Below are 12,423 nucleotides of genomic sequence, written 5' to 3'. Positions count from 1 at the left end.
TTAATAGGACAAAGAGCTGGCTCCACCCCTGCAGATCACACCACAGACTGCTGCCATCGCCTTTGATAATGTGCATTTTGAATACCTTGAAGGGCAGAAAGTCCTTGCTGGAGTGTCTTTTGAAGTCCCTGCAGGAAAGAAAGTGGCCATTGTAGGAGGTAGTGGGTCAGGGTGGGTAAATGGACTAAATACACCAATCAACTATGCAAAATTTTGTTTCTTAAATGCGTTCTTGTGTTTTGATTTTTATTATTTTTGTTTGTGACATCGCTTCTGTTTGGAGATTGTAAATGGCAAACCAGAAACGTAACGTTAGCTTCAATTCTTTTCAATTTCAGGAAAAGCACAATTGTGAGATTATTGTTTCGTTTCTATGAACCTCAGAAAGGAAATATTTATATTGCTGGACAGAACATCCAAGATGTCAGTTTGGAAAGTCTGAGAAAGGCAATAGGAGTTGTACCTCAGGTATAGCATGTTTCATTCTCCCCAGACAGTCCCTCATAATAGTAATTCTCAGTGCTCTGACACTGTGGTTCAATGAAGGCCAATCCTAATGCAGTGGTATTGTCTAGGTCATTTGAAAGTCACCATACTTCATTTTCTTTTTTCCCAGGAAATACTATGTTTTTACATGCATCATCATATAGATCCAATTTCTGAGATGTGTTTAAGACTCTTCATGAGAAACTGCCTCAAGCTTTAAATGATTTAGCTTTATAGTTGATTACCACCCATAATGAGTTAGCAAAGTGGTAAAAGTATGCATTATAAGTATAAATTTAGGACACAAAATGTATTAATCCCATTTTTGGGAAAAGAAATTTCCCCAAATACTTCTACCTTCAGGCTTTGTAGAAAAATATAAGCTATTCTGTATTGATTTCTTTCATGGACTGGGGACAGTTCTTAAACTATTGTTCATGGTTTCTTGTTTAAAATATTCTTTCAATAAATGTAGGATGCTGTTCTCTTCCACAATACTATCTATTACAATCTGCTCTACGGCAATATCGATGCAACACCAGAAGAGGTGTATGCAGTAGCAAAGCTGGCAGGAATCCACGATGCTATTCTTCGAATGCCAAATGGTTACAACACTCAGGTTGGGGAACGAGGACTCAAACTCTCAGGTGGGTTCTTAAGAGGCCAAGTTCTTTGTATCCCTTTTGCAACCTCAAAGTTCAACTCACAGTTTATTCCTCAGTCAGACTTACTTTTAGCTTGTTTACATTATAACATAATTGTAAGGCTAAATACTAACACGAAGATCTGTAGTTTAAGGCAAACTGTAGTCTACAAGATCTTTAAAGGAACGTATTTTCAGGGGATAGCGTTAAATGAGTTGATACGTAAGCATGTAAATGCATCTAAGGAAAAATGATCTTAATCTGTTTGGGTAGTGGAATGCGTGTGAATTGGAAACTTCATATACGTGTGCTGTGCATGTAGGATGTGGTAGGCTTATATATATATATGCATAGACCTTCCAAATTTGAGTTCTTAAATGTAAACTTGTAACAGCTGAAAGTTAGATGGAGTTGTGTGTTTGCTGTTGATCTTAAGTGAGGCAATGGGATATGTTGGTGCAGCAAGGTCATTTTGGACACTGTTCGTAACAAAAGGGCCTTCGTGTCTTACGTGTTTCTTACCCGCAAATTGCATAAGGAACAACGTGACAATGGCATCTGCGTATCTGCAAGCTATGGATTTACATTACACAGCCTTGTTACTGAAACACAAAAAGCATGAGTTTGGGTTCTCAAAGTCCCTCTGTATTTGGGTATGCACTGTACAAAACAGTGTAATTGTTCTAGGCTAGAAAAATTGTATCATAGTGTTACCCAGGCTTTGCGAGGCATGTTTGCCTTTCGGGACCACTTTTGTAAAAAATTCTCTTTACTCCCCCTTCTCTACAGCTGTCCATAATATTAAAATCAGATGCACTTGCTCAAAGCAAACATTCTTCCCTTGGCACAGTTACAATGTAAGATGAAGGATCACATGGAAACTGGGAAATGTCTAAATAACTTCCCATGCCCTTTTTCTGGTTTTTATTGGGGGACATAGGATTTTAAAAATACAGAGTTTAAGTATAACTCTTTAGGTAGTAGCTAGATTCCATTGGAATGCTTTCAATCTCAAATCTCTTGGGTTGAAGCTGCATCAAGACAAAGCTAATAATGATGTCTTATCACATAAACATAACACTAAATGTGTATTGAATGAAACAAAAATGGAATTACTGTTTTGGTTGAAGGATTTATTATTATTAGGTTATTTTATTATATTTAAAATAAGTCTTTATCTTCTCATAGCTCTTACAGTTTTTTAATAGATACTTGATGTAAGATAAAATGGGATACTCATTGCATGAGGTTTCCCCATTTAATTCACTGATGGGTTTGGTTCCTTTCCTTGGTGGATATTATGAGAAGTAGAAGGTGCATGTGCAAAGTTCATTAAAACCATCTCCTGTTGCCTTGTTTTGAAAAAGCAAAACACGCTATAGTTTTGCTTAAAGTTGCTGGTCAGTATGAGCAGTGGTGGGGCACGGTTTTTCATACTGGTTTGGTATCTTTTTCTAATACAGTCTTAAAGGTGTTTAGGTAAGCGTGACATCACTGAAAATATTTGGAAGGATTTTGACAAGGTAGGTAGCATAATGCTGGACTGCGTGCAGAGAGTAGTGAAGGAGAAACTGCAGCACATTGACAACGGAACTACTGCTCTGCCCAAGGAGAGGCCCTATCACTGTGGTAACACGTAGGACGTGTCTTTCTAAACTTTTCCTGAATACAAGGCCTTTCTGTTTGGCAAACTCTAAACATGCATGGCAGAGCTTGATTTTCTTCCACTCTGACTCCTTCCGTGTGCAAGGTGCCATTTATTGGTAGACCAAAGAACAGGTCAGCTGTTTTCGTCTGCATGTAGGATGGAGTGGCAGAGGGCAGACTGCTCTACTCCGTTGGGAACGAGGTATGGCCTGACAGGAGAAATAAACTTATGTCGGCAAGTTTGGAAACTTCAAAGTACTGAGGTTGCTTGAGAATCGTACCGAGATGTATGGATCTCCGGGGGATGTGGGGCCGGTGGGGGTCCAGAGGCAGGAGTGCAGGAAAGCAGCGTGTTCGGGCAGAGATGCTGCCTGTTGCACAGACAGCAAGCTGTATGCGGTGTTTCTTACTATGCAGCTCCTGAAGTCAGGAGTCCCGGTCTCTTTGAAACAGAGGATCAAAGGTTACATTCTGTATCCAGAATGTATGTGCAGGAGAAAGCATGCACGTTTGCGAAAGGGGAATACAGACAAGGTTGGAGAGGAAATAAAATATGTGAAGCACAAGTCTGGGTGAGTGAGCAGGGAGATACAAAATAGGTACTGGCAGAACTGCATAGAGAACAGTGATAATGATGAAAGATTTCTCTTGTGCTGCCTGTCTCCCCAAACTAGTCATTTCTAGAAAGAGGGTTTGACTAACAATAGGCTTGAAATGTCTTGGTGTTTATAGAAGCAATAGAAGGGTTTGGGTTGGAAGGGACCTTCTGAATTGTCTGGACCAACCCCCTGGCCTTGAGCAGGGGCATCTTTGACTGGATCAGGTTGCTCAGAGACTTAGCCTTGGGTTCCTCAAAGCCTTAGCCCTCTGTTGAGGCTTAGATTGGATATTAGGAAGAATTTCTTCACCAAAAGGGTCAAGCATTGGAAGGGGCTGCCCAGGGAAGTGGTTGAGTCCCAATCCCCGGAGGTATTTAAAAGATGTGTAGACCTGGCACGTGGTTTAGTGGTGGGATGAGGTTTACGGTTGGACTCGGTGATCCTAAAGGTCTTTTCCAACCTAAACGATTCTATGTGCCATTCTGACTCTGGAGAAGTGGGTACAGGCGTGTTGGAGTTTCCTTCTGACCTTTCTGAAAATGGGTTATGCTCTTACTCCATCCTTCCTTTTGTGCTACCACTGCTGTGGTTGTAAGCACCCATCTAACAGTGCTTTAACAAAAGTGGTGTTTAGAAAGTGAAGGGAAGCCTGTTCTTTTCCTGTTCTGTTTGTATTTAAAGAAGAAAAGAGTATATAAAATAATTCTCAGGAGAAAGACACTGGCTTTCTGAGGTGACAGAAAAAGAGCTCAGAGCGGGCACCTGCCATTGAAGTAGCAACTTCAGTTCCTTATTTTCAACAAATTACAAGAGTATTGGCAAACAATCATATTAAACGAGCGTCAGTAGCGTTTACAGCCAGGGTGCAGGAATCTTTGGTTAACACTCTCAGGAACGTCTGCTCATCTTGGACGTCCTCAAATTGCACGTTGAATTGGTCTTAAATACCCTTGTGTGTGCTCAGCTCTTTGATTTGATTCTGTGTGCTTTTGCTTGTAGGTGCCAGTTTGTGGGTTTGGGTTGAAATGTGGAGCTGACGTGTCCACTGTATCCCGTGAGCTTTTGTTAGATTGATATTTTAATTGGTAATGAGCATTGTAATGGCCAGAAATGGTTTAGTGGTTTAATGGATTGGAGATGTCAAATGCATGTCTTCTCCTTCAGTAGCTCTGTAAAAATATGGCATCTGTTACTTTGAATCTCTGAAGTTTTCTAAATAGCAAAATAACTCCCTAAATTGTTATAAAGGTATATATTAGATTAATTCCTGAATCTGTTTAATTTTTTTTTTTGAGTGAGGCTTCTTCTAGTCTAAGAAAAACACAAAGTCCCAACTTGTTTTGTCTTTTTTAAATAATACTTTATGGGAGAAATGGAGTGAAAGCTCTGTGAATTTAAGTGATCCTCTTTGAAATCCATGCATTTTATATGTGTGATGGAAAAAGCTAAGGGGTTTGGGACCACTGCCATGGTGGGTGTCTCGGTGAAAGGCACGATGGCGATTAACGTGGTCCTGGATGTGTGAGCAGTGATGGTAACCTGTAGGGCCAGTAAAGGCTGTGGGCTGAGTTTGGGGCCCTGTGGATAGTTACATCTGTTGAGTGCAGCAAATTGTTAGTTTAAAAAAATAGCAAATAAATTGGATTCTCCCTGTATGCAAAAATTTGGTATACTGTGGTTTCCTTTCTTCCAGTAAATGAACAGTTTACTACTTTGGCATTGGGAAAACTGTATGCTAGGAGTGCTGTCTTGATACCTTAAAACCAGTGGATTTTTTTTTTTTTTATAATTGGTGAGACCCATAATAGAAACAAAACTCCCTAAGGGCAGTACATTGACGTGGACAACAAGCCACGGTATCGGAGTTTCTCTCCCCTGGTGTGGTTTTCCTTGCTTGTGTGGTATGAAAAATAGGCATAAGGAAGTCTTAATTGCAGCGAGAACTTTTATCAATTTAAATGGTGAAGTAAGCATTTAGCGCGGCTCTTACTGGTCTCAGTGATTGATTCATCAAGAGTAAATAATGAAAAACAAGCTGTTTTGGCTTTTTCAAGGAGAATCCATGTCAATGTTTTCTAATAGGTGGGTAATAGACAGAGCTATAACAGCTCAAAGCCCCGACTTTGTGAACTAATTAGTTAACCTGCTGCTGTCCTGAAAGTGAACGGGGAGGAATATGAAACAAGTTGATGTGTTACAAACGTAAGGAAAGACCTTGGATTTTGTTATTGTAGTATGCCTTTCACAGCTTGACAATATCCTTGTTTGAGTTTTGAACGTGCTTTAAAGGAGAGAGAGAGAGAGAGGCTATATTAGAATAGACTGAGTAAATTGTACAATTCTAATTGCTACTGAGTTCTGCCAAAGACAGTTTAACATTTGAACTGCAGCATTCTCATCAGCCTTCTAAATGGTTTATTAAAGCGTGTTCTCTCCTGATAGGAATGGAACACTAACAAGAATATAACGGTATTAAATGGAATGTTTTGAAGTCTTGAATAAAACAAAGGAGGACAAGCGCACAAATGTGAATGTTCACATTGCATACCAAATGTTTAGCAGATTTTAAGTTCTCAAATGCACCTGTTTTCCTGTCTGTGAAAGTTGTCCTAAGTTATTCTTGGGTAGATGTTGGCTGTAAGAATTGTGAAGGAAGGAAACGAGCCTGAAACGTGGTTACATCAGAAACCAACAGGCAGTAGATTGCATAATGAAGGTGGTTCTCAGTACCATATTAATTTCTGTTCTTTAATGAAATTTGCTGGTTAAAGCTTCTAGGTATGGACACTTTAAATCTGGGCCATTATGGAGCAGAGAGGCAGATGAATTTCAAGGAGAGACCTGGAAGAAAAAAATGTGTGTGCAAGATGCATGAAAACAAATGCAGCAGGCATGCACAGAGCATCGGTCATGTGTGAGAGAAAACAGGGTGTATATATGCAAAGTTACTGTATGGGGCGTAGCGTAGACCAGGTAAATGAGCTCATACTCCATGGTGTATAGAGTGAGGTACTGTACTTCATCATTAGTTACCCACTTGTGCCTTGTAGCTATACAAAAATAGTTCTCTGGCCTTTTCTAAAAGGATAAGAATCTTCAGTGACTTTGGATTTACCAGGGAGCAGGAACTTGTATGATATCTTATGTAACATGTATAGATCTTTATCAGTAGCAACTATGATGTATATTAAAGAAAAAAAAGAACCAACCCCCAAACCAGTCGTATCTGCTGTTGAATTTAAAATATCATGATTATAACTTCATCTTTTTTTTTTTTCCCTCCCTCTTCCCCTGCCCCCCATTCAGGAGGAGAAAAGCAAAGGGTTGCAATTGCCAGAGCAATGTTAAAGGAGCCACTTATTTTTCTCTATGATGAAGCCACGTCATCGTTAGATTCAATTACAGAAGAGGTAAATTGGGATTAAAAAAATGTAAAACTTAAGAGGTGTAATGATGCCTGATTCTGATGCTTTTTCCTTGTTCTTTTCCTCTCAGAAAGAATTCTGTTCTTTTTGCCAGACGGCTATCATGTGTTTTCCTGGTATTATTATTAAGAGATCCTATAGCTAAGCCCTTTTCCTAAAGGCTGGAGCAGAGATACCAAGTCTTCGTCTGCCCTGAGACATAGTGAACAATATCAACAATATCTCTGGGTATATTTTCCGTTTTACGCTCTTGAGGTCCCATTCACCGTTAAACATTCCTCTCTTGAAGCTGTTGCAAATCCCTCATGTGGCCATGAAGTGTGAAGCTTTCCAATCCACTTTAAAAGGTGTTTAGATGACAGCTAGCATTCATTAAAAATGTCTTACAAACAATTATGACGTAATGCAGAACAGAAAACCTCTTGTTTGTTGTGCGGCATCTTTCTGGGATGCAAATCGGGTAGGTGTAACCTGCAGTGCTGGTATTAATTTGTATTCATTTCACAGGAAGGGCTGTGAAACATCAGAGCGTTATGACATAGATGTCATGACACTACCACAGTAACTGCATCAGGCTTCATAACTACATCTTTGCTTAAACACAAAACTCAGCACCAGCAGTAATTTCACAAACTAATGTCATCAAAAACCAGAGCTGGTGCTATGTTTGTGTTCACTTATGCAGATTATTGAGCGAATTTATTGACCTGTAATCACTAAATTACTTTCATTTTCCAGATACAAAGAAATCAGAGTACAAACTGTACATCTATGTAGTGCAGCATTCAGATATAGTACAGCTTCCTCATTGGACCAGAAATGTTCATAACACACGCAATTCCACAGAACACTACTTGGACTCTTTCTCTCTTTTGTCTTGCTCTATTTATTGCAAGGATCATAAGCAAAGCTGAAAGTTCCACAGCAGAACGGCGCTTTAAAGACAGCAAATGAAAATGAGTCCTTTCCACTAAAGTGTGTCTGGTAATGAAAATGTTTTCTGACAAAGGCAAGTGTTTTTCAGGAAAATAAAGTGGATTATTGACACTTACTGTAGCGAGGGCACAAATGCCCAATTCGTGCTGCTTGCCTCTGAATGCAGTTTGGGAGGGTGGAAGACTGCTCACAAAGGAGCAGTGGATAGATAGACAGGCCCCAGGATTGCTTTAACTTTATGTTCCTCTTTGGCATGATATTGAGCAGGATTTTTTTTTCTTTAACTTTCATTGATTGGAAAGTATTATTTTTATTATAATTATCATTATTTATTTACTGTTTGTTTATTTTGACGTGCCTTTACTCCTGTTTAATGTTGCTTCTGTAGCACGGCTGCACAGGGAATTTTTTCCTGAAATCAAGTAACGTTTCTCTTCCTTTGTCCCTTGGGATACCTGCGTTATTCTATGAATAAAGGGGTTTTTTTGCAGTTTGAGGATCAGAGCCACAGATATTTCATGCTTGAGGTTCCTCTGTTTCATCTACAGATACTCGTAGCTGCTTCTTACTGTGAAGCTATAGCAGCACTGGAGATGTTTCTCAAAACTTATTTACAGTAATTTGCGTATTTCCAGACAGCATTTTATTTCTCTTCATACCCCCTAGGAGTGTGTAAGAGTTTGTCTCTGTTTGCATCTTGCAGAATATTCTCAGTGCCATGAGGGACATGGTGAAACACCGAACGTCGGTTTTCATCGCTCACAGGTTGTCAACAGTAGTTGATGCAGATGAAATCATTGTGCTGGACCAGGTGAGGTGGTCGCCCTGTGGTGTGCAATTTTCACATAATGTCAGCGTTTGTTTTAGAGAGTCCGTGTGTCCATTTTGCAATATTATGCTCCCACCAAGCTACTGGAAGTTCTTTCTTTGGAAATGAACCGTTAGAAAATTCTAGCCCAAGCTTTGCTTTTCACATATTTCTCTTCTTTGCAACTAACGGTTTATCAGTCGCAGAAACTTGCATGTGTGACTCCCTTGCATGTTGTGTTTCTACTTCATTTGCATAGTTCATTTAATTACATGTTCTTTATGTGGTTTATGACAAATTTCACTCGATGCTCGGAGACTGGCTTAGTGTTGCGTGTTTTTAATCTAATTTATTAACGTGCTTCTGTCAGATTAGGTTTGCTAATGTGTTCCCCCAATTTATGCTTCATTCTCATTACTCAGTGAGTGTCTATTTTTCACATACATCCATTGTTTTTTTGTTTTTCAATGGAAAGAGAGGACAGCATGTTCTGTTTCCATGCAGATAAAACTGTTGTAGGATTGTTCAATCTAATTATGTTATAAATCTGAACACTGTTCTCTTTTGTACCTGTAGAAAAGTGTGATTATTCCCTTTCTGTATGCTTCTCTTAGAAGACAAAAAAAAAGTTCCAACATTTGATTTACTAATATCACTGTTCAGCTGTTACCTCTTCTTCAGTCTGTCCTAAGTCCATTTTCTCCTCTATTACCCATATCTGACTATAGATTTAAAATAAACAAATGTCCTTATTATAACTTCATAATTACTCTTTTAGCTGATAATGCTGAAAACACAGTACTCTAATCTGCTGATAATAGATGTTGAATTTATCTCTGCATTCATTTTTTTCAGTTGCTACTTACATGCTTGTGCTCGTGGTGTATTTAGTGACTAAAATACGCATATCTAAAAGAATATATTATTTTTACAGTATGTTAAATGATTTTACAGGGAATTCGAAGAAAATCTTATGAAATGGTGACATTCATGATTGTCTTTGCTATACAAATCTCAGTTTCATGTGCATCTCAAAAGGAAGTAGTGGAATAAATCACTCGTACTGCTCTGTGGAGTTTTTATTTGGTTTTGATCTGCTTGGCTTTTCAGCTTTTGCTGAAATATGATTTCCTAAGGTGTATCCTTTATGTAACTGCATGTTAAAACATCTTGCAGACGTTTTTTAACATGTTATGAGGCAATCTGCAACTTTTTGTTTTCGATGCAAGTTTTCACAGCTTACTAAGAGTGTGTTTTGTGTTAGAGTGTAACTGTTAAATTAAAAATAAAAGCACAACCTAAAACTGTAAAACAGCTAGGGTGCTCACTTTCATGAATGATGTTAGTGTAATGAAGATCGTGAATGAGTAAGGCAGCGTGGTGCATCACTTCCAGTGCCCGACTGCTTCGTGTGAGGCAGCACTGACGTTTGCTCAGCAGAAAGTTGCCTCTTGTCATCCCAGCTTGATTGATGAGCACTTGTTAGCAACCGGATAAATAAGGCTCAGTAGTGGAGATGAGACAAGATGATTGTGACTGGTTTTGCTTAGCAGTGGAAACGCGGCATCGCAATTTCGGCACCTTTGCCTAGGTGAAATCAGGATAATTCTTGAGTGAGTAAAAAACCATTGCATTAATGATATTGATCTTAATGCTGCGAAGCTGAACAGAGAGGTTAGGTTTTGATGATTGTTCAAGAGTTATTAAAAAAAAAAAAAGGCCATAATTCAAAAGTCTCGTCTCTACGACCATGAACTCTCTAAATCAACCACTTAAAGTTTTACAATAAATTCTGCGGTTTTGGTGGTCAAGTGTGTATTTGCTCAGATTCCACCAACACGACTACTAATGGCAGTGACAAGACCCAATTTTTTTCTCAGCGTGTTCATCAGCAGCTGTCACAAGGAGGTAGATTTAATTGTAGATCAGAATTTAGACTAATCTAAAATCCACGTAGTTGTCCGTAGAATGCTGTCTTTTCCCAAAAGAAAGAACAGCTGGAGAATGAATACATTATTTTAATTTGAAGTCGGTGAATGTAAACGTGCATGTCAAATAGATGAGTTTGGTTTTTTGAAGAGTAGTGTTGTTTCACTGTAGGATTTGAGGTCTCCTCCCCAACTCTTCTTTCCCGTTTCCACAATGATAGTCAATAAATCATCTTTGCTCTTGAGAATAGCACAGATGAACCGACTGCTCACTCGATCTTCATGACGGCAATTGTAATGACACAAGTTACTGAGCACCCATCTAGCACAATTTACACTAATTGTTTTTAGGATTTGATTTTTTTTAATGTGTTTTGCTTATCTAGTACAAATCCCTCTCTGTATGCTCTTTTCTTTTACCTTCTTAGTGTAAGCGTGTTACCAAGCAAAGACAAATACGTGTTTGTTTTGGTACATTCACATGACCTTCTCACCAGTAGTTGCTCCTCATATAGAGGTCTACATTTACTTTAAATAGCTCTTCCACTTTAGATGGTAAAACCTTCCATGTTGGTGGGCTTTAAATTTTGTCCAGATGGACAAAGGTGTCTATGTTCCCATTTATGGAAGACTGAGAAGAACGCAGCTCCTTGTTTTCAGCTTGTGGTGTAACACGTAATTCAGTGCACCATATATTGAGTCTTTCATTGCTGTCCCGAGCTCCTTCTCATTCATAATTGCTGTAATCTGTACTGTAAAACTGTGGCCCATATGTTGGCAGCTTTTATATTCCTAAAAATCTGATAATACTGATTACTGACTTACTCCCCTTCTTTTGCAGGGTAAAGTGGTGGAACGTGGTAGACATGCAGACCTCCTTGCAAGCCCTAGCAATCTCTATTACGAAATGTGGCATACGCAGAGCAGCAAAGTACTAAATAGTCATAACAATTCAGATTGGGAAGAAAGAAATCACCGGGTGTCCAAAGAGGAGGAAAGGAAGAAACTAGAAGAAGAAATTATCAATAGTGTGAAAGGCTGTGGAAACTGTTCATGCTAAGTATGATCCTGGATTAATCTTCTAGAACAGCTTAAAAATGCACAAGGTTACAATGAAGTGCAGCTCTTGTTTCTAAGTCAGCATTCAAAAACTTCCTGGGTTTTGCAGTTTTGGGGTTTTACAGTTTCTCAGAGGGACTTAATTTCAACCAAAGGAGTTCTATTTTTGCATCTTTAGAAATCTCTAATACTTAATGGCATCTGCAAGAGCTGGGCTTTTTCAAAAACTTCAAACTTCTTAACTAAGAGTGTAATTTATGGCAATTTTTAGGCATTGGTAAATTCTCCTGGTAGTCGCTTGAGGTGGATTATTAAATTGTAAACAGATTTGTCCTCAATTTACATTATTTCTCATCATTAATGGTTGATAAATATATCATGTTTTAATTGTAATTGGGCTAATTTGAACTCATTTGCTAGTGAGGAAAATGCAATTTAAATTCTTCAGTGGTGTTCTTGTAAAGAATAAGAAAAGCCTCGACAAAATATTAGAGGCTTCTAGTAGCAACCTAAATATTGGAATTATCCATCTCACCTTTCAAAAACACCTTTCGTACTGGACTATCAGGAAAACGTATTAGTATTATTCTGAAAGAAAACTAACAGTATTTTTAAGAGCTGGCAAAAGTCTGGAATTGACAAAATGTTGTGTGACTTCACAGAAAACATACAAACTGTTGTATGTAAATATGTAGAATTGGACATTTCCCTTAAAGGAAAAAAATCAGAGTTCAGGATTCTGTATCCGCAACATCTGCTGTAGTAGTAGAAGCAGAATGCAGTCACTTTCTCTATTTCAGTCATGGTCTTAGGGAGCAATTAAGATTCAATAAAGACTTCCATAAATTTCTATTATGTCATTAATGTATGAGAAAGTGACCTGGGTAATGT

General features: G+C 38.5%; 1 protein-coding gene across 1 annotated transcript in view; it reads left to right on the top strand.

Moving 5' to 3' along the window:
* Nucleotides 1-12,384, top strand: part of ABCB7 (ATP binding cassette subfamily B member 7) — a gene marked incomplete at its 5' end in the record, with an annotated part of 42,225 nt that extends 29,841 nt beyond the window's left edge. Inside the window, 6 exons of the mRNA XM_009638570.2 lie at nucleotides 8-171; nucleotides 339-468; nucleotides 962-1,133; nucleotides 6,683-6,786; nucleotides 8,441-8,548; nucleotides 11,315-12,384. Coding sequence (XP_009636865.2) covers nucleotides 8-171; nucleotides 339-468; nucleotides 962-1,133; nucleotides 6,683-6,786; nucleotides 8,441-8,548; nucleotides 11,315-11,533 — 897 coding nt within the window. The remainder of the gene's footprint in view (nucleotides 1-7; nucleotides 172-338; nucleotides 469-961; nucleotides 1,134-6,682; nucleotides 6,787-8,440; nucleotides 8,549-11,314) is intronic.
* Between the last annotated feature and the right edge of the window lie 39 nt (nucleotides 12,385-12,423).

Source organism: Egretta garzetta, unplaced genomic scaffold, assembly GCF_000687185.1.
Source record: "Egretta garzetta isolate BGI_Z169 unplaced genomic scaffold, ASM68718v1 scaffold595, whole genome shotgun sequence".
In the NCBI taxonomy this organism is placed as follows: Eukaryota; Metazoa; Chordata; class Aves; order Pelecaniformes; family Ardeidae; genus Egretta; species Egretta garzetta.
This window is presented reverse-complemented; position numbering and strand designations above follow the sequence as displayed.